Raw genomic sequence first — 22,717 nt, 5'->3', positions numbered from 1 at the left:
CCGAGCAGTTGGCCACTTGACCAAAACCCAGGAATGGCGGCAATCCAATTCACGCCTGAAATGGGCGCAATGGCGATTTAAATGCATTTGCATGTATTTAAATTGAATTAATGAACTGCCCAACTTCATCAACATTTCCCCCTTTACCATTGCGTTCGCCGATCCGGAATCGTGCCAAAATGGACTTGCTGAATAAAAGTCTGAATTGGGTGCTCCAGTTGCTGAAGAGTAAGTTCAGAGCCTCCAACGTCTGTCTGACTCAGATCAGTGGTGGAGGGGAGGAGGGAGGTCAGATCATTGTCTGGTTTTGGCGGGGAGAAGGAAGAAGCAGGCCACATGTATCTCTGGTGAGGGGGGTGGGGCCAATCATTCTGTGGTGGTTGGGGGAGAGCTGATCGTTGCCTGGTGGCGGAGGAGAGGCCTGATCGTTGTCTAGTTGTGGGGGGGCAGGGCTCATTGTTTTCTGGTTGTGGGGGGAGAGGGATGATCGTTGTCTGGTTGTGGGGGGGGCAGGGCTAATTGTTTTCTGGTTGTGGGGGGAGAGGGATGATCGTTGTCTGGTTGTGGGGGTGGGAGGGATGATCGTTGTCTGGTTATGGGGGGGAGGGCTGATTGTTGTCTAGTTGTTGGGGGGGAGGGCTGATTGTTGTCTGGTGGTGGGGGGGCGGCGGTAGAGGGGTCCGCTGCCACTCCGCGGGCGATTGGTTGGGGGGGAGGGGGTAGGAAGTCACGATCGGTCTGGGTAGCGGGGGGGTTGATATGGGGGACAGTGATGTCTGTGGGAGCCATTGCTCCCGCTTTATCCGGCTCGGGCCGCTTTGCGCAGCCCGGGAGCGATCTGACACGGACGAGTTTTTCCAAATTTTTTTCCAACTGCGCGTGCGAAGTTTAGAACTTTGATCGTTTCAGGCATGCTAAGCCCCGCCCACAGCGCAAATGGGACCCGCATTTCTATTTCAGCCTGAGTGCATAGGGGACGCCTGTAAACAGATTTCCAGGTCGGATCTGAATAACACCCAGATTCAGCACTTAGGATGAAAATGGTAAAAATCAGGCCCATTGTTTTCACTTTAACATGAATGCCAAAGGTTTTTTCAGTTTTCGTAAAACTTGCATGTGAAACCAAAACAAATATACAGTGGCAATTGAAAGGGTGAAGCAATTTCTGTCAATAACTATTCATAGCAACTTTCTCACCGCTGGTGGAAAAAGTTTAAGAGGTTACTTTGTACAATCGGCTACATTCTACACTTTGGATGTTTGTTCTGTTACATGCAGATGGGTGTACTTTTGCCACCTTAGAATGGACCTGAGGTGAGTACCAAGATAGCTAAGAATAGTACTGCAGGAGGAGCAAGGGGGCCACACAGATGTGCAACTCACTGGGGCACTACTCATAAAGCAGGATCTGTAGGCAAAGGTAAAACCAGAAAATGCTGAAAATACTGAGTGGGTTAGGCAGCATCTGTGGAGGAAAGCGGAGGTCTGTAGCTTTTCTAAAGGCAGAGGATCAGCTGCTGAACATGTCTGAGCACCGTTGTCTCAGGCAGCTCAGGATGTTATGTCAAGTAGTGTCAGATACCTTCAGTCTCCCAGACCTGGAGGCCACACTTCAGCAATTTGTGTCAAAGTCACCTCTGGGTTTTGCCACAGATACAAGGCAAGTTTTTTGACACATAGGTGTCTGGAACTTGCTGATAGGGGGAAGTAGTGGAAGCAGATACAATAGTGAGTTTTAAGGGGTGTCTGGACAAATACATGAATAGGATAGGAACAGAGGGATATAGTCCCCGGAAAGGTTAGGGGGGTTTAATTCAGTCGGGCAGCATGGTCGGTGCAGGGTTGGAGGGCTGAAGGGCCTGTTCCTGTGCTGTAATTTTCTTTGTTCTTTATATCTAGGATCTCCCAGAGGGCAGGGTGCAAGTGCATAAGACAAGTGATTGATAGGTTGTTTGCTAGGGCCAGTGATTATGTCAACTTTACTGCCGATGCCAGCCACAGTGAGTAGGCACCTGGCTTTGTGTAATTGGTTGCTTTCCACAGGTAGCGGCCATCATTGTCCGCACACACATGACAATGCAGAACCTCATAGAATGATCCGGATTATCTGTCAATTGAAGGGCTCCCACTCCGTTAATGTGCAACTGGTGTGCAATCACAGAAAGATGTGCAGAAGATTCCCAGGCAGCAGCCATGATGCTTTTTCCCAGTGACACCAAAGAGGCCCCCACTTCATCAATAGAAAATACCTATCCAGCCTCATCACACTTTCCAGGGCCAATGGCCCTGTAACTTACTGCACATTGAGTTCATACCCAAATACTTTTTAAATACAATGAGCATGCCTCTATCATCCTTTCAGGCAATAAGTTCCAGGTCCCTACCAACCTCTGAGTGAAAAAAATCATTTTGACTCCCCTCTAATCCTTTTACCAATTATTTCAAATATATGCCCCCTGGTTATTGTCTTTTTGGCTAAGGAATCCAGCCACTTCCAATTCACTTTATTGAAGTCCCTTATAATTTTATATAGCAGTTAAATATATCCTCAACTTCTGTTCCAAAGAAAATAACCCCAATCTATCCAATCTTTCCTCATAACTTGCATTCTCCATTCCATCATCCCCATGAATCTCCACTGGAGCCTCTGTAATGCAATCACAACCTTTGTATAATGCAGTAACTAGATCTGTACAGATGACAATTGCTGCAGCAGTCCCTGAGTGCTTCACACCTGGAAATGGATTTCAGGGATGGCCAGTAGACAACTTGGTTCATTACACCTGTGAGAAACCCCAAAGGTACTGCAGTGAATTCCAACTCATCCCAGATTTGTGCTTTAACAGGATATCAATATGCTGATGGTGCATTTCAGGTACCTGGACAGATCTGGAGGCTTCCCAGAGTACTAGTCAGGGTCACCAGGGTAGTTGTAGTTCCTGTCTTCTGCACAACATTTTACAATAGCAGAGCTAGGACCTGCAGAAGGAACCAGACAAAGAGCTCAGATCTTCAGGCAATTTGGAGTGAAAGCAAAAGAGCAGGAGAGTGAATCATAAAATCCCTACAGTGCAAAAGGCCCATCAAATCTGCACCAACTCTCTGGCAGAGCATCGCACCCACGCCCTGTCCCCATATCTACCAGAATTCACCCCATAACCCGTCTAACCTACATATCTTGGGACTCTTAGAGGCAATTTACCATGGCCATTCCACCTAATCTGCACATCCTGGGACATTAAGGGGCAATTTAGCATGGCCTATCCACCCAACCTGCACATCTTTGAGCTGTGGGAAGAAACTGAAGTGCCGGAAGAAACCCATGCTGACACAGAGAACATGCAAACTGCACACAGTCACCCAAGACTGGAATTGAACCTGGTCCCTGGCAGTAGCGCTAATCACTGTGCCACCATGCTGCCCATGAACTGGGAAATTTATCCTGGCTGCTCGCATTGATTTACACCAGTTGGCACATCATTAGAAAATGTAACAGTCACTTTTTCTTCTCCTCCCATCTCTACCCCAAAAATGCCACTGTTGCCAAGCAGTCCTGCAACCAACCACTGCTTGAATATTCTTTCTAATGCCTTAACTTGATTCATTTTTAGCCCATCCAGTGTCTCAACTACCTTAACTTTCACCATAATGTTGGCAACATCTTGTTCCTTGGTAAAGATAGATGCAACATACTTAATTAGTATGTCAACCGCACGCTTAGGCTCCAAGCATAAATCTCCTTTTTGGTCTCTGGCCCCATCCATCGTCATATTACCATTTTATTATTTATATGCCTGTAGAAAAGTTTGGATTACATTTAATATTAGCTGCCAGTCTCTTCTCATGTTCCTTCTCATTTTTTGCCACTTATATTTCCGTTTTTACTTTCCCTATGAACTGAGCCTGCTTCACATGTGCATTATCAACCTCATGTTAATCCTACACACTCTTTATCTGCTTCACCTTGCTGTCTCCGTTTTGTCATCTAGGGAGCTCTAGATTTGGTGACTACTTTTCCCCCTCAGAGAATGTACCGTGACTCTACCCTAATCACCTCCTCCTCACCTTCTCTTTAAAGGCAGCCCATTGTCCTGTTTCTATTCTGTCTGCTAACCTTTGATTCCAATCTCCCAGGGTGGATTAATTCACAACCCACTGAAAAAGAGAGCCGGTGGTATTATGTAGAATGTTGGCTCAGGACTGACTTGGCCATGTTTCAGTTTTCAGATTAACCTGGAGTGTGGTTAATAGAACTTCTTTCACAGCAAGACAAAAGACGCAGGAGATTTTTAAAAACAAAGGAGGTTTTATGGATTAGGCCAACTTTTAAGTTGAGCAATCCAAGAATGCTGTCTCTAGCCAAAAGAGAAAATGCTGGAAAATCTCAGTAGGTATGGCAGCATCTGTCAAAGCCAGTCTCTTCTCAGGTTGCAGAACCGATTTGACAAATGGTCATCTGGACTCAAAAAATCAGCTCTTTTCTCTCCTTACAGATGCTGCCAGACCTGCTGAGATTTTCCAGCATTTTCTCTTTTGGTTTCAGATTCCGGCATCTGCAATAATTTGCTTTTACATAATGCTGCCTCTAGATTTAGTTTCAAGTTTTCCCTGATTTCCCCATGAACTGGTGGCGGAGGGGAAGCACAGACATTGACTGGCATGACAAATTCTGCACTAAGCATGTAATTGTAGTGATGGATATTGGTGAAGTCACTGACTATATGATGTAATCAAGAAACACATACCTACATATCACTGCCCTGCATGGTCCCCCCCCCCACCCCCCCCATCTCACTCTCTATCTCGGCATCTTTCTTCAGCCCTGCAATGCCCAAAGAACTCTACACTCCTCAGTTATCTTGGCACTAAACTTTTCCCTCCCTAAGCCACTCCAACTCCTCCGTTAAAACATTCCTTAAAATCTACCCAGTGACCAAGCTTCTGGTCACTTTTCCTAATGATTCTTTCTTTGGCAGTGTATCAGTTTTGTTTTCTGGTCACCGTCCTAAGTCTGCAAGTTGTGGTTCGTTTGAACACGTTTTTAGAAGTCACAATAAGAGCAGTAGCAGTGAGCAGGCTACGACCCAGAGGAAAACCAGTCTTCTTTGTCACTGTTTTTAAAACTTATGGTTTTCACTTCATCTGTCCTCCTGATTGCCGGCGACCTTAACTGTGAGAGATCCAGGCAGCCAAAGCACAATATAAATGCTAACCCGAAAAATACTTGGCATTTTGTGGGGGAGGGAATAAAGTACTTCTACATATGGTTTGCAGTTGCACAATGAATGGATTCCAGATGGGAGATGCTGGAAAAATATTACCTGCTGTAAGCAAAATTCTACTCATTACTTTAAAGGAAATTCCTATTGACTAGGTCTTCCCTTGTATACGAAATCTTTTAATTGCATTGTTTTGAAAGCAAATGCTATAAAATGTGGGCAGTGTTGTGTTAGAAACATAGGAACTTGAGTAGACAATTTAGCCCTAGACCCGTCTTCACTATTCAATGAATGACCTGTAGCCTAATTGCATATTACTTGCCTTTCCCCATATTCTTTAAAGCTTTGGTTAATAAAAACATGTCAACATCAAATTTCAAGTTAACAGTTGATCTAGCAGCAGAACATTACAAACTTGCACCAACCTTTGTGTGTTACAAGTGTTTTCTAATTTCATTCTTAAATTGGTTTATAAACAGATCTCCAGTAGATTAACTTGACCTGGCCCAATACTATTATAGTATTCAAGGATTACAAGTTAAACAAGAAAAACTTACCTTAATTTACAAAATTAAAACTTCCAAAAGTTTAAAGTTTATTTATTAGTGTCATTAGTAAGCTTACATTAACGCTATAATAAAATTACTGTGAAAATCCCCTAGCCGCCACACTCCGCCGCCTGCTCAGACACACTGAGGGAGAATTTAGCATGGCCAATGCACTTAACCAGCATGTCTTTCGGACTGTGGGAGGAAACCGGAGCTCCTGGAGGAAACCCATGCAGACACCGGGAGAACATGCAGTCTCCATATAGACAGTGACCCAAACTGGGAATCAAACCCAGGCTCCTGGTGCTGTCAGGCAGCACTGTGTTGCCATGCCGCCCTATGCTATGAAGTTGCATTTGTTGTAATTTTTTGCTTAATTGTCGATAAGGATTGACTTTTTTTTTTATAGGTCTGAGCAATGTAATTTTCCGATCTTTATTCTTAAGATGATTGTATTTGAACCTTTATGTTGGTGCTTCTGTTCCATTGACAGGGCTTGACATGTAGTTTTAATATTTCAGCTGAAGAAAATTAGCTCATGACGTCCTATCTCTGGCGTGTTAGTCCTATCATACAATAATAGTTCACAGAAGTTGCATCTTTCTCTAGTTTATCTTCCACCTCTTGTTCTCTGGAATAAATTTCTGCTAAGCTGTTCTCCACTCAACTTTTCTTCCTAGCTCCTATGCTAGTTGACAGTAGAAGGAGAAGAATGTCTTGCCTGAGGGGAGAGAACTGCTAATCTGTCATCATCTCTCTCCTGCCTCGTTAGACCAACCTTTGTCTCCTCCATATTTGCCCAGTCTCAAACTTCCCTTTCTTCAAAATCCTGAACATGTTGTCATCTTCCAAATCCATACTAATTTTTCTCAGGACTTCTTTTTCAATTGCTCCAGTCAAGTTTCTGTCTCCATCAGGCTATCAAGATGGTCTGACCAATGTCACAAATTACATCCAAGTTAATTGTGATAAAGGTCGCCTATCCCTTCTCTTTATCCTCAACCTGCCCGCAACATTTGACACAGTTATTTCAAAATTCTGTTCTAACACCACTCAGGATCATCCAACTATTTCATTCTTATTGATCCTGTGACAACAGGAGAACCTCCTAAACTGGATTCTCTTCTGATTCTGGTGCTGTTAGCTTTGGCATCCCCCAAAAATCTCTCTTTGGCTCTTTATTTTTGTCATCTACTTATTGCCCCCCCAGCAACATCATCTAGAATCATGGCATCAGTTTCCACATGTACACTGACAATAACCACTTTGACCTCCCCTCCACCTTCCTTGACCTCTCTGCCTCTAAATTCTCTTAACTGCTTGCCTGTCGTCCAGTATTGGATGAGCAGAAATTTCTGTCAGTTAAATTTTGTGAAGACAGAAGCCATTGTCTTTGTTTCTTATCACAAATTCCACACCCTTTTCATTGATTCTGTCCCTTTGCCTGGCAATTGTCTGAGGCCGTACCAAGCTGTTCGCAATCTTGGTGACCCCAAGCTGAGCTTCCAACCACAGATCCATTGCACTGTTCCAAAAAGTCAGTTGGTGAAGGATGGAAGTGGAATCGTTCTTTATTTACTTTTATATTTATTTTCAGAATTATGCATTACAAACATACATCTTCTAACACAAAAGCACAGTTTAATCTATCTCTATGTAAATATTGGGTGATACGGGTGGCACAGTGGTTAGCACTGCTGTCTCTCAGCTCCAGGGACCCGGGTTCAATTCCAGTCTCAGGTCACTGTCTGTGTGGAGGTTGCACATTCTCCTGTGCCTGCGTGGGCTTCTTCCAGGTGCTCCGATTTCCTCCCACATTCCAAAGATGTGCAGGTTAGGTGAATTGGCCATGCTAAATTGCCCTTAGTGTCATGGGGACTAGAAGGGTAAATATGTGAAGTTATGGCGATAGGGCCTAGGTGTGTTTATTGTCAGTGCAGGCTTACTAGGATGAATGTCCTCCTACTGCACTGTTGGGATTCTATGTTAACTTCGGTTGCTTCATCAGTGATCTTCCCCCAACGTAAGATCAAAAGTGGGATGTTCACTATGTTTGCACCACATTCAACACAATTCACGACTCTTCAGATACTGAAATATGCCATGTCCATAATCAACCTGACCTGAACAGCAGTAAGAAGTCTGACAACACCAGGTTTCAGCATACAGCATACAGGCTTGGGCTGATCAGTGGCAAGTAACATTTGTCACACGTGCTGGGCAATGGCTGCCTCTGACAAGAGAGAATCTAACCATCTCCCTTTGACATTCAATGGCATTACTACCATCATTGAATCCCCTCTGTCAACACCCTAGGGGATATCATAGACCAGCAACTCAACTCCTGACTCCTCTGCAGACTTTCCACACCCTCCGCGCAATTTGCTTTTCCACTCATCTTCGTGTCATCAGCAAATTTTGTCACCCTACACTCAGCCCCCTCCTCCAGATCATCTATATAAATGGTAAATAGCTGAGGCCCCAGCACCGATCCCTGCGGCACTCCACTAGTCACCAACCGCCAATCAGAATAGTACCCATTGATACCAACTCTCTGCCTCCTATTAGACAACCAATCCTCTGTCCACGCTAACACCTTACCCCCAACTCCGTGCACCCTAACCTTCTGAAGCAACCTTTTGTGAGGCACCTTATGAAACGCCTTTTGAAAATCTAGAAACGCCACATCCACCGGTTCCCCTCTGTCTACCGCACTAGTCACATCCTCATAGAAATCCAATAAATTCGTTAAACACAACTTCCCCTTAACGAATCCGTGCTGCGTCTGCTCTATCAAACCATTCCTTTCTAGGTGCCTCGCTATTTCTTCTTTGATGACGGATTCAAGCATTTTTTCAACTACAGACGTTAAACTAACTGGCCTATAATTCCCTGCCTTTTGTCTGCTACTTTTTTTAAACAGCAGTGTAACATTAGCCGTTTTCCAATCTTCCGGCACTTCCCCGGAATCTACTGAATTTTGGTAAATAATCACTAAGGCTTCCACAATCACCTCTGCCATTTCCTTCAGAACCCTGGAATGCATTCCATCCGGTCCTGGGGACTTGCCCACCATCAGTTCCATTAGTCTATCAAGCACTACCTCTCCAGTGACAGTAATCGCATTCAGGCCATCAACTCCTACCATCCATAGCAGGACTAGAGGGCACAGCCTCAAGATAAGGGGGGGCCATTTAGATTGGAGTTGAGGAGGAACTTCTTCACTCAAAGGGTGGTGAATCTCTGGAATTCTCTGCCTGTTGAAGTGGTGGAGGCTACCTCGCTAAATATATTTAAGTCACGGGTAGATAGGTTTTTGACAGACAAGGGAATTAAGGGTTATGGGGAGAAAGCAGGAAAGTGGAACTGATCTACTTCAGATCAGCCACAATCTTATTGCATGGCGGGGCAGGCTCAAAGGGCTAGATGGCCTACTCCAGCTCCTATTTCTTATGTTCTTAAAGCCTACTCACCATCATTGAAATCTTCAAACATAAACTCAGAAACAGAAAGGGGGAGAGAGAGCAGAACTAGTGGCCTGAGAGTGTAGAAGCACAGAGTAAACAGATAATCTATATCCAGAGTATTTAAGGAAGTGGCACTGAAAATAGTAGAAGCAATGGTGGTCACCTTCCAAAACGCTAAAAGATTCTTCCGAGACTCTGAACAGTTCCTACAGATTGAATGTAACCCCACGACAACGCAGAGTCGCTGAGCAGAGACTGATAGCCAAGTTCCGCATGCATGAGGACAGTCTCAACAGGGATCTTGGGTTCATATTGCCCTATCTGTAACCCCCATGACTTGCCTGGAGACAATACACATCTCTTTAAGCTGTGCTTAATGCTCTTTCCACTCACATTGTTGGCATCTTTAAGGCTTGAAAAGCAGGTTAGTTGTAAAGACTCGCATTCTAATCAGTAATCTGTAAACTGTGCTGTTACATGCTCTGACTGAGGCCAGAACTCTCCATTCACCTGACGAAGGGACAAACCCCGAAAGCTTGTGAGTTTACTATCAAATAAATCAGTTGGACTTAAACCTGATGTTGTCAGACTTCTTACTGTGATTACCCCAGTCCAACGCCGGCATCTCCACATCCAGAGAAAATAACCCAAGCCTATCCAACTTAAATGTTCCATCCCAGGCAACATCCTGGTGAATCTCCTCTGCACTCCTTCCATGCGATCACATCCTTCCTATAATGTGGTGACCAGAACTGCATACATTACTTCTGCTGTGGCCTCGCCAAAGTTTGATACAACTCCATCATGACCTCTTTGTTTTTGTAATCTATACCCCAATTGATAAAGTGTGTCATCTGCCTTTTTCACCACCCTATTAACCTGCCTCTCCCCCTTCAGAGATCTATGGACAACATGCTAAGGTCTCTTTGTTTTGCAGAACTTCCCAGTGTCCGACTTTCATACTAATACTTCCTTGTCAAATTACTCCTTCCAAATTGTATCACCTCTCATCCTTCTGCCATTTATCCACCCATTTGACCATCTTGTTCCATACCTTCCTGCAACACAAGACGCACAACCTCACTGTTAACCACCTAGCCAATCTTTGTGTCATCGGTAAATTTATTGATCCTGTGCCCAACATAGTTATCTATGTAATTTATATAAATGAAGAACAATGGGGGGGCCAGCACAGAATTCTGTGGTATGCTACTTGATACTGGCCTCCGGTCACAATTCATCTGGACCTGGTGAAAACAACTTGAGTAATCTGTTAAATCATAGAATCTACAGTGCTGAAGGAGGCCGTTTAGCCCATTGAGTCCGCACCGACAACAATCCCACCCAGATCCCATCCCCATAACCCCACATATTTGCCCTCCTAATCCCCCTAACACTAAGAGGCAATTTATCATGGCCATTCAACCTAACTCGCACAACTTTGGACTGTGGAAGGAAACCGGAGCACCCAGAGGAAACCCACGCAGACATGGGGAGAATGTGCAAACTCCACATAGACAGTGACCCAAGCTAGGAATCGAACCTGAGTTCCTGGTGCTGTGAGGCAGCCATGCTAACCACTGTGCCACTGTGCCACCATGCCACCCTGAATTGAGAACACGAAATGACAGTTATTTGATCAAAGCTGTTTTTCTTCAAATATCTTTGAAATGCTAAATTCCAGTCTTTTGGAAGTCTTTCACCCAATTTCTAAAGTGTTCCCTACTTCACTGATTAAAATTCAAGTCTCTGAGTTTGTAAATTGCATTAATTTTATTCAACTTTAAGGCTGAATTGGAATTGGTCCATATCCACACTGGTACTCAAACACTTGTGTTTATAAAATGTCTTGAAGTGTTTCACACAATGAATTAAGGATACAAAGGAGAAGATGTCTACACCATATGGGCCATTTATTATTGTTGTATTAAAAGCCCCATGCTTACACTTGTAAACCAGGTGCAGATGTGTTAAGCCCATCTGTAATATTGTGTTACAGTTTTATGACCAATTATGTGCTAATTCTAACGAGATTGCCTAATTATTCATCTCATCACTTCATTGTATGTATAACAGACTCGCTAATTAAAGTAGTATGTTTTGACTGTTATTTTGAAATATTTCACAGACCTGTCAAATGTAGACATTGTAAAACGCTAATAAGCTAGATCATGTGATTTCTTCCACTTTCTTATCCTTTGTATCTATTTCCCATTTCCTTGTCATTCAATTTTTAATGAAGAACTTTTTCTTTGAACTTGTACTCCCACTGGCCTGCACTTAAGCCTACGAACACATAATTTTTCTTTGTTTTCCCTGGATGGTTCTTCCTTTGTCCCCCTAACAAAAGATCTGTGCTCCTGGGTGCAGCCAATACCTAACTGTAATCTCAAAATCTGTTTCAAGTCAAAGGTTACTTTACAGATCCCACTTTCACACAATTGTTATAGATTAGTTTTTTCTCTCTCCAACGCCTCTGCTACCTCGCCCCCTGCACCATCACCCACCCTGCAACACAACTCTAAGTCAACATGCAATTTGAGTCCAGGATGCATAATAGATGTACCAATTCATATCTCGCCCAACATTCACACCTATACCCTTGTCCAGGAGTCCCTTGTCTATTCTAGCATAACATTGATATGATCTACTGCACTCCTGTGGTGCTCCCTTCCCAATTATCCCCCCTTATGTGAGGGTGGTTGACGTCTCAGTGATGCAACTAGGCACTTATTCTGACAATTTTAGGGAGAACTATGGACACTCTGTTCAGTTTGTGTGCATACTGCTGCAGAGAGTTACAGGCCTATCACTCAGATCCCACTTGTCACCCACACTGGCAAGTCATTAAAGCTGTTGTGACATTGGTCACCTGTGTTATGCTGCTACTGATGTTTTCTGTAGTCATGTCCATCCAGGCTATTTTGCTCTCTTGAAGTGACTTTCATCTGTCAGATACCAGAAAAAGAATTTCTTGTCTCTCTATGACCTCTTCTGTCAACTCAAAGCCTCAGGGGAGGTATTGGTAAACCTTGACACTGCCAGTGAACACTTGTCCACACAACTTCCTGTGACATGTCCTTAGTAGACAGCAAATCCAGCCATCTGCCTTTTCAAAGAACCACCCTAATTTGTGTTCTGCCTCCAGGTTGCTCTCAACGCCACAATCTTGGTGCAAATTCGACCCAAGCTAATTAGGCCTTTTGCATTTGAAAATTGCACTTCATCACCAACACTGATGCAACAAGGGATCAGGACTGAGAAATAATCCAGGCATCCGTTTCCCGATACCAAATTGACAATCCAGACCCCGGTCTGTGTTAGTTCAGCACCATGTCAGACACTTATCCACAACATGGCCATTCTATTTGGAATGAAATGCCTGTGTTGAACACTAAAATCCTGATAAAACGAAAGATTCAAAGTTTTCGTTTTTGATTTGTTCCCCTTTTGTTGCTATCCTCTTGCCTTGCCGTAGCTCAGGTTGATCTTGCTTTGACCCTTGTCAGTGATGTCATGTTTAAAGACTTAACTGAAACTGTAAGAGTGTGCCTTGCCTCCACTCTCTGTTTTCTACGGTGGCTTAGTTGACATCTGGAACTCACTGAGAAGGTGGGCGGGGGGGGCTGAAACCATGAGGGCTTACTGACCTATTTCCTAATTTGTGCTGCACTGCCTTGAAGCTTTGACACATTATCCCCTTTTCTTCCCTCTCTCAGGCATCTCTGTTGATTTTCTTTCATTACCTCCATGAAGAATATTTTGAACGTTTGCACATTGTATCGGTGGAAAACACCAAGGCTGGACTTTATTCTGTAGTTTAGTTGTCTTTTGCCTGTTTTAGCTGTCATCATACCTCCCATCGCAGTTATTCTTCAAATAATAGATTTTGCAATCGCTGAATGTGTTACAAGTTTATCTATTAAATCTAAAAGAATAATGTCATCTCGGCACCACTCTGTTGATGGTTTTATAGGTATGTTTGAAATTTTGATTATACATGTTTATTATACCGGGGGGAGTTGTTCCTGTGTTTCTCAGAAGGCTACTAATGGAAGTCAGCCAGTCTACCCCATGTGCTAGCAGCTATTAGTACAAAACTGCCTCTGATTTTGACTTGTCTCTTGGGACAAGTAATTGTTGTGTTCAAACAGGGCTATAATTCTTATCCTGCTGGCTCTCTCAGTACGCCCCTAGCTATTAGAATCATTTAACATCTCAGCACCTGTTAACAGCAGTGTAAATATTCAACCCTGCTTGCATGCAGGTTATGAGCCGTATGCTGAGGAACCCTGTGAGGCTAGCCTTTTAAATTGAAGCTTCTGACAACTCAATTACTCCTGTTACTAGGGTGTATAATAAAATGTCTATTTAAAGGAAATGATAAGACAAGTCAATTAGTCTGTTGCTGGGGTGCACAATGAAACAGCTGTCCAAAGGGACTGGGCAGATTATTGCTAACTGGAGAACAACAGGTAAATGATCTTCACAGGCTGAGCCTGCAGATTATTCCCTATTAGAGTGTCCCTAGTTCCACACTTCCCTAGAACAAGTGTGAAGTTCAACCATTCAAAGAAAAGCAGCATGTAACAGAAAAATGTTTTTATATCACCCAGCAGGCAATAATTTAACTACTTAACAGATTTAAAAAAACATTATTTTCATTTTCCCTGCCAGCATTCGCATGTCTACAACCTTCTATCAACTTCATATGGACCAACTCTGACTCTTCCCTTCCTCAACTTCTCTATCTCCATTCCCGAGGATAGAGTCAGAGATTCATAGAGGTTTACAGCAGGAAACAGGCTATTTGGCCCAAAGTCTGAAAGAGGTGCTGGTTAGGTGCATTGGCCATGCTAAATTCTCCCTCAATGTACCCGAATAGGTGCAACAGTAGGGTGACGCGGGGATTTTCACAGTAGCTTCATTGCAGTGTTAATGTAAGCCTACTTGTGATTAATAAGTAAACTTTACTTTGAAATAAATAAACTTTAAACTTGTTCATGCTGCCCAGTTTTTACCATTAAGCTAGTTCCAGTTCCCTGCATTTGGCCCATATCCCTCAATACCAATGTTAACCATGTAAGTGTCTAAATGTTTTTTAAAAGCGTTTAGACCCACCTCTATGACTACCTTTGGCAGCTCGCTCCAGACATTCACCACCCTTTTTCTGAAAAAACTGTCCCTCAGGACCCTTTTGTACCTATTCCTTCTCACCTTAAACCTATGCCCTCTATTTTTAGACTCCCCTACCTTTGGGAAAAGATGTTGACTATCTATGCCCCTCATTATTTTTTAGACCTCCATAAGATCACCCCTAAGCCTCCTCTACGTTCCAGGGGAAAATGTCCCAGTCTATCCAGCCTCTCCTTATAACGCAAACCATCAAGTCCTGGTGACATCCTAAGAAATCTTTTCTGGTTTAATATCTTTTCTACAATAGAGTGACCAGAATTGTACACAGTATTCCAAGTGTGGCCTTACCAATGTCTTGTACAACTTCAACAAGGTGTCCCAACTCCTGTATTCAATGTTCTGACCAATGAAACCACATGTTCCGAATGCCTTCTTCACTACTCTGTCCACCTGTGACTCCACTTTTAGGAGCTATGAGCCTGTACTCCTAGATCTCTTTGTTCTATAAATCTTCTCAGTGCCCTATCCATTAACTGAGTACTTACAGGTGGCACGTTGGCATAGTGCTTAGCATTGCTGCCTCACAGTATCAGGGATCCAGGTTCAATTCCCGGCTTAGGTCACTGTCTATGTGGTGTTTGCACATTCTCTCTGTGTTTATGTGAGTTTCCTCTGGGTGCTCCGGTTTCCTCCCACATTCCAAAAATCTGCATGTTAGACGGAATAGCCATGCTAAATTGCCCCTTAGTGTCAGGGGGATTAGCTAGGGTAAATGCATAAGACTTTGGGGAAAAGGCCTGGGTAGGGTTGTGGTTGAAGCAGACTTGAGGGGCCAAATATAGGATTCTGTGATTCTGTGAAGCCCTGCCCTGGTTCGATCTAGTGAAATGCATCACCTTGCATTTATAGTTTACCAAAAAATATAACTTCTTGCAATCTCGCAATCCAATCTCACCATTTTCATCTCTCTAGAATTTTTTTTGCTTGATCTTAGTTTACACCACCTCTAACCAATCTCCATGGAGAATCTTTTGATGTTCTATCAGCCAATGCTAAGAGGCATTTAGGTCCTCCTAAAGCATGGAATCTATTTTATTTTGGGATTACTACTGATAACTTAGACTCCAGGCACAAGGCATAGTGATGGTGTTAGGCCTAGATGTAAGATTATGCAACTTGTGAGGTTGTCAACGCTCCATATTGTTCTGGAGTCTCCAGGAATTAAAAAATATTGCTGTGAACAACACAGTGGAAAAATTATCATCATAACTGCATTTTTAAAATATTTTCTTCACATTTGTTCCTTGGTTATTAAAATTTTGGAGAGAATGATAAAGAGACTGCTTCAGTGAGTCAAGACTAATGGTTGGGAAGGAGTTTTTTTTATTTGTTTATGGAATGTGGGCATTGTTTTGCCCCCCCCCCCCATTTCCTTTGATCCCCTTTGCCTCAAGTGCTATATCTAATTGCTTCTTGAAAACATTCAATGTTTTGTTCTCAACTACTTTCTGTGAAAGCGAATTCCAGAGGCTGACCACTTTCTGAGTGAAGAAATTTCTCCTTAGCTCTGTCCTAAACAGTCTATCCTGTATCCTCACACTGTGATCCCCACTGGACATCTCCACCATCAGGAACATCCTTCTTGCATCTGCCTTCTCCAGCCCTGTTAGAATTTTATAGGTTTCTATGAGATACCCCATCATTCTTCTGAACTCTAGCAAATACAATTCTAACCGACTCAATCCCTGCTTGTATGTCAGTCATGCCATCCCAGGAATCAATAAAGATAAGTTCTCTCCACACACCTGCTAGAGCAAGAACATCCTTCCTCAGGTAAGGAGACCAAAACTGCACACAATATTCCAGCTGTGGCCCCTCCAATTGTGTCATGACATCCCTGCTCCTATACGCGAATCCTCTCTCTATGAAGACCAAAGTATCATTTTTCTTTTTTACTGCCTGCTGCACCTGCATGCTTACCTTCAGTGACTGGTGTGCGGGACACCCAGGTCTCACTGCACATTCCCATCTCCTAATTTATGGCCATTCAGGTAATAATCTGCCTTCCCATTTTTGCTATCGAAGTAAATAACCTCACATTTATCCAAATGATATTGCATGTGCCCATCATTTGCCCACTCATTCAGTTTGTCCAAATCACTGAAAGGTATTTGCATCGTACTCACCCAAAGGAGAGCTCAGCCTCCCACCCAGCTTTCTGTCATCTGCAAATGGAGTGTGAGACCATATTAAGAAGATTGACCATAGCAACTGGGCAAACCATTAAGGCCTATGATAAAATAGTTCAAGTCCATTTCAGAAAATGAAAGCATGGAGATCAGCACTAAAGAAATCTCTGATATGCCCCAATGTAAGGATTGAAAAAAAAGTGAAAAATGTTCAACCTATATAGTAAAGAGTGATATGTCTGGAAATTTCCCCTCGGTTTCCTGACCATACCAGTCAGTATCCAGAAGCCAGATGGTTTGTTAGCAAACAGCAACGTTGTATTTTGACCAGGTTAACCAAACCAAACTATTTAATCTGGAAATTCAGACTCCTCATAAATACTGGGCTGATGATGGATTCAGACATCTCACCATCAGTGATAAAGGAGTTCCTAATCATCCTGAAATAGTAAAATCATAGGAACTATTCCAAAGAAAGGGAAGCATCCTCAACCAGCTTGTATCATTGATGCTTCAGTGGTTAATAAAGATGGTTTAGGAGTTAATGATTAATACTCAGGCAGTAACTGTTATCACTGCACAGGAAATTTCAGGTGTTTTGCCTGTACCCATGTGTAATAAAACAGCCACCACTCAATATGCTACTCATATTCCTGATAGTGTTGTGAACCCTTGAGTTATGAATCCAGACGGTATTGAAACTTAAAGTGATTAGTTACCATATACTGCTGCTCTCACATCAGTTGTCTATCCTTTGGATATGTTGATTTGAGGTGTTTTTTTCTGTGACGGTTCTAATGTAATAAGTCATCTTTGTTGTAGAGACCCACCGAGATCTTGACATTCTTGCAATTCTGGTCTCTTGCACATCACTGATTTTCATTAGTACTGGGGAGATTGTTGACCATTATCATGCATTTATCACTTCTTGGAGAATACAGTGTAGACAATCAGTTGCTCGTGTTTAAACCGAATGGCATACTTTGCAGCAAAAACGTGTTTGTGAGTCTTCCCCAGCAAAGCAAATTCACTTACTCTGCGGTACTGGCTGGGCAGATATAATCTGCTGCCAATATCGTGAGGTATCCCTGATAATGCAACCAAGATATAAAGTACTTCTATAAAAATTGAAGAAATGAAGGGAGCTGCCCTCCTTTACCGTAAAGTTAATGTTTTGGCCCTCGTTATTTAGAAGTGTGTAAGATAGTATTTCCTTTGAAGTAATATAATTTGATATCAAAGACAATATGTAACTGCTTGTTATTCCACTGAGGTATTAGAAGCACATGCTGTGCTGTCTTAGGACATGTGTTCTCAATTTCCACCATTTTAACCAGTGTACATGCAAGAACAGTAACAGACTAGGTAAACATATCCTTAAAGGTTGGTTAATGTTTTAATAGAACATAGAAAAACTACAGCACAAACAGACCCTTCGGCCCACAAGTTGCGCCGAACATGTCCCTACCTCCTAGGCTTACCTCTAACCCTCTATCTTACAAAGTCCCATGTACTTATCCAAAAGTCTCTTAAAAGACCCTATTGAATCTGCCCCCACCACCACTGCCGGCAGCCGATTCCACGCACCCACCATCCTCTGAGTGAAAAACTTACCCCGACATCTCCTCTGTACCTACTCCCCAGCACCCTAAACCTGTGTCCTCTTGTGGCAGCCATTTCAGCCCTGGGAAAAAGCCTTTGAGAATCCACTCGATCAGTATCTGTCAACATGTTATCCACCTCTATCAGGTCACTTCTCATCCTTTGTCTCTCTAAGGATGCAGTTAGTGTACGTGCAAGTACAGTAACAGACTAGGTAAATATATTCTTAAAGTTTGGTTAATGTTTTAGTAGGATTGATTTAAATTTGAAGTCAGTAAAGAAATTGTATGTCGGGATTGTATTGAACATGGTGGAGCGTAATTCAACAGCGCATTTTGATTTCTAATACTTTCTTATGATATAATCTTTCCTACAGTTATTACAACCTAGATGATATTAACCATGACACCATGAACAGATACCTTTCCAACCTTGTGGAGAAGTCTCTTGCAGATCTGGAATGTTCCTACTGTATTTCAGTAGGGGAGGTAAAACTGTCTTTATAAACCTAATATCTTTTCCCCAGTTTTTTTTCTCTTGTGCTTAATGCTAATAGATATATTTTTAAAACTGCATTTCCTAGTTTAGAGATAGAGAGATCCAGCTGGAAGGGTGCACACATGTTTCCTGCCAGCCATTTAAGTAAGGGAAAACAAGAAAAAAACAATAAAGGGCAAACGAGAGAAACAGAAAAAAACATTTAGAGGGTTGTTTTTAAAACTGGAAGCCTGTGACCAGTGGTGTGTCTCAGGGATCTCTGCTGGGTCCACTGTTGTTTCTCATTTATATCAGTGATTTAAATGAGAATTTAGGAAGCAGGGTTAGTAAGTTTGCAGATGACACCAAGATTGGTGGCATAGTGGATGGAGAAGAAGGTTATTTAGGATTGCAATGAGATCTTGATTAACTGGGCCAGTGAGCTGATGAATGGCAGATGGACCTTAATTTAGGTAAGTGTGAGGTGATGCAATTTGGTAGATTAAACCAGGGCAGGACTTATTCAGTTAATGGTAGGGCTTTGCCACGAGTTGTAGAACAAAGAGATCTAGGGGTACAGGTTCATAATTCCTTGGAAGTGGAGTCACAGGTGGACAGGATGGTGAAGAAAGCATTCACATGCTTGGTTTCATTGATCAGAATAATGAATACAGGAGTTGGGACATCTTGTTGAAGTTGTACAAGACATCGGTAAGGCCACACTTGGAATAGTGTGTAAAGTTCTGGTCACCCTGTTATAGAAAGGATATTATTTAACTAGAAAGAGTGCAGAAAATATTTACTTGGATGCTACTGGAACTTGATGGTTTGAGTTATAAGAAGAGGCTGGATAGAGTGGGACTTTTTTCACTGGAGTGTGCAAGACTTAGGGGTGATTTTGTAGAGATCTATGAAATAGTGAGAAGCAAAGATGAGGTATAGATACTTCAACATCTTTTCCCAAAGATAGTGGAGGCTAAGTTGAGAGGGGAGAGATACAAAAGGGTCCAGAGGGGCAATTTTTTCCACACAGAGGGTGGTAAGTATCTGAAATGAGCTGCCAGAAGTAGCAGTAGATACAGGTACAATTTTGTCTTTTAAAAAGCATTTAGACAGTTACTTGGGTAAGATGGGTATATACATGGATATGTACCAAACGCAGGCAATTGAGACTAGCTTCATAGTACAAAAAGTGCAAGGACCATTTTGTAAACCTCTGTGACTCTCTGACATCTCTCTTCCCTTACACCCAACGTCCACAAACAGAAATAGGGGTTAAATGTTTGCATTTGCAAATAAGAACATAAGAACATAAGAAATAGGAGCAGGAGTAGGCCATCCAGCCCTTCGAGCCTGCCCCGCCATTCAATAAGATCATGGCTGATCTGTCGCTGCTCAGTTCCACTTTCCCGCCCTCTCCCCATAACCCTTAATCCCCTCTCCTATCAAAAACCCATCAACCCGCGTCTTAAAAATATTTAGCGAGGTAGCCTCCACCACTTCAACGGGCAGAGAATTCCAGAGATTCACCACCCTTTGAGTGAAGAAGTTCCTCCTCAACTCCGTTCTAAACTGCCCCCCTTTTATCTTGAGGCTGTGCCCCCTAGTCCTATTGTCTTTTTTGAGCGGGAAGAGTCTTTCCACCTCTATCCTATCCATCCCATTCATAAGAATATTAATAAGAAGCGTCTTTGAGATTTCTCCCCTCCAAAGTTGGTTCACTCTGAGGTTGTTGCCGTTGCCATCACCATCACCAATGTCAGTGCCATTGTAGGGTGCAATTGGAAATTTACAACAAAGAAAATGTGGACCCTTGATGAACATGGAGCTGAGAGGTGCTGGATTGCTCATCTCAACCCCATGGGTAACGAGTTTAGGCTACTGGCAGCCAACCCTCACTCCTACGTTAGCATCTATCCAAAGGAGGCCGGATAAAATAGTTGGAAGAGAAAATATTTACGGGTCTGTGGGGAAGGGGCACATGAGTGGGATGACTTGTGACCCTGTACAAACACAACGGCCTCTTTCCATTCTGTGCAACCCTAGGGAGGCAAAATTAAGTTGCCCTAAAACTCGGACCCGGCATCACAAAGTAGGATTCACCCGCCCGAATGTTTCTGATGCAGGCTGTGCCATTATACATTTAAACTTTGAACACTATCAGCCTTCTGAATTCTTTAATTTCAATTTTGTCTTATCCAAGTCTGTACTATACTATGATATTGGCAGCGTCCTCCTCTTTACTAAAGGCTGGTGCAAATTTAGGACCATAGCTATGCCCCCTGCCTCCAGAAGAGGATTGTCTTTTTGGTTCCCAGTCAGCCTCACCCTTCTTTTTGCTATTTATAATTTAACAAAAGGGAACATCTTTTGTAATATTCCCACATCTATTTCATACATTCTCTTTGTCCTACTGTTTATTTTCAATTCCCCCTGTACTTTTTGCACTCTGTATGTTTGGCTTCTTTACTATGAGCCTGACATGCGTCATAAGTTTCCTTATTGAATATCTATTTTATTGTTACCAGTTCAGGAGGAATTAATTGCCTAGTGGCAGGGTTGCATATTCAGCCCTAATAAGTGAATATTCACTTCAAAAGTAAGACAATATTCACTTAACTTTTGTAAGTGTCAGCTGTGACTCAGTGGCAGTATTCTTGCTCTCCTCTGAGTCAGAACGTTGTGGATACCAGTCCTGTCCAGGGACCTGAGCACTGAGACTTGAGTTCTGGCTAATATTTGTCCCTCATCTGGCATCATGGAAAGAAAACATGCTATCTAGTTGTTATCACATTGCTGCTTATGGGACCTTCCTGTGTGTAAATTGGCTGCAAAGTTCTTTAGGATGGCCTGATTTGGTAGAAGATGTCCCAAGAACAAAATGTATTTTGGATGTTCAGTTTGTCCCACTTGTACATGTGAATGATTCCCAGAATATATACATTCAATCACCTCATCCAGTGGTTATGATGTGAGCAGAGATTCGTTTCTAAAGAAGGATAGAAGAAGCGATATTCATTCTTTTTTTAATGGATTTTCAGAGTCCCACACTTCATTCTTTATGCAAAGTATATCAGCAGCTTTTTGTGTGTCAGTCTCAAGTACATTTTCTTTGGCCTTTCTTTATCCATGAAATCTTATCCATCTTTGAAAGTGAATTTAGAAAACGTGGGGTGCAATTTTATAGCCCTGTCACAATGAGGGCAGGGCTGGAAAATGCGGCAAGTCATTTCAAAGCCCACTGATTTCGCTGGGGCCAAAAGATCCCACCAGAGGAAAGGCCTGTAAAACTCTACCCATTGTTATTTCCCCTCAATTAAGTTTTTAACTAGCTAAGGTTGCAAAATGTATAATTTCAGCTACTTGTTGACATCAAGGATTATTTCTGTCTATGGTCTGGATGGCAATCTGGTAGGTCAACTCACTGAGCAAAAAAACAACCTGCTGAAAATCAGAGTAGTTTATAACAGGCAGATAATATTCCCATTTAAGCTACTGCCCACATAGGAAACACAAAAAAAACCTCACGTTTCAAAAGAATGTTTTGGACTTTTCATTCTGAATGTATTTTTAAAAATAAATTATTCTCTAATTGTGTGCATTTCTGTCTCATAGGACAGTCGCAGTCTCCAGTCACTGGATTTAGGCCGTATAGCCTCTTATTATTACCTGAAGCATCAAACTATGAGAATGTTCAGGAGTCAGATGAAAGCAGATTGTTGCTTGGAGGACCTGCTGTCCATTCTAACGGTGAGTACAAGATGCTGAGGATTTCCAACATGTTCTCCATTTGCTGGAATCTCAAATCCATTGCAGCAATGTCTTGGCCAAATGTAGAAATTGTGTATGAAATATGTGTTGAGAAACAGATGTTGTATTGACAAGAGAGCCTTAAAATTTGTACATTTGCAATTTTGGTATAATGGATATGTTATAGTGGCACAGGTCACTTCATTGGAGATAATGTATGCTTCCTGCTTACTTAGTTAAGGGCCCTGACTGAGTAGGAGGCTGGTTTGGTCACTAATTGTTTTTAATTGCAATTTATTTTATGACTAGAGGCTTAAAAAGAAAGAACT

At 42.5% G+C, this 22,717-nt stretch overlaps 1 protein-coding gene across 1 annotated transcript in view; it reads left to right on the top strand.

Annotated features, from left to right (window-relative positions):
- ascc3 (activating signal cointegrator 1 complex subunit 3) overlaps positions 1–22,717 on the top strand; it is a 522,713-nt gene that overhangs the window by 420,232 nt on the left and 79,764 nt on the right. The window contains exons 35-36 of the mRNA XM_080192820.1: positions 18,538–18,649; positions 22,254–22,388. Coding sequence (XP_080048946.1) covers positions 18,538–18,649; positions 22,254–22,388 — 247 coding nt within the window. The remainder of the gene's footprint in view (positions 1–18,537; positions 18,650–22,253; positions 22,389–22,717) is intronic.

This window comes from Carcharhinus amblyrhynchos, chromosome 7 (assembly GCF_965287045.1).
Source record: "Carcharhinus amblyrhynchos chromosome 7, sCarAmb.v2.hapA, whole genome shotgun sequence".
Taxonomy (NCBI): Eukaryota; Metazoa; Chordata; class Chondrichthyes; order Carcharhiniformes; family Carcharhinidae; genus Carcharhinus; species Carcharhinus amblyrhynchos.
The sequence above is the reverse complement of the archived record's forward strand: the minus strand, read 5'-3'. Positions and strand labels throughout refer to the sequence as shown.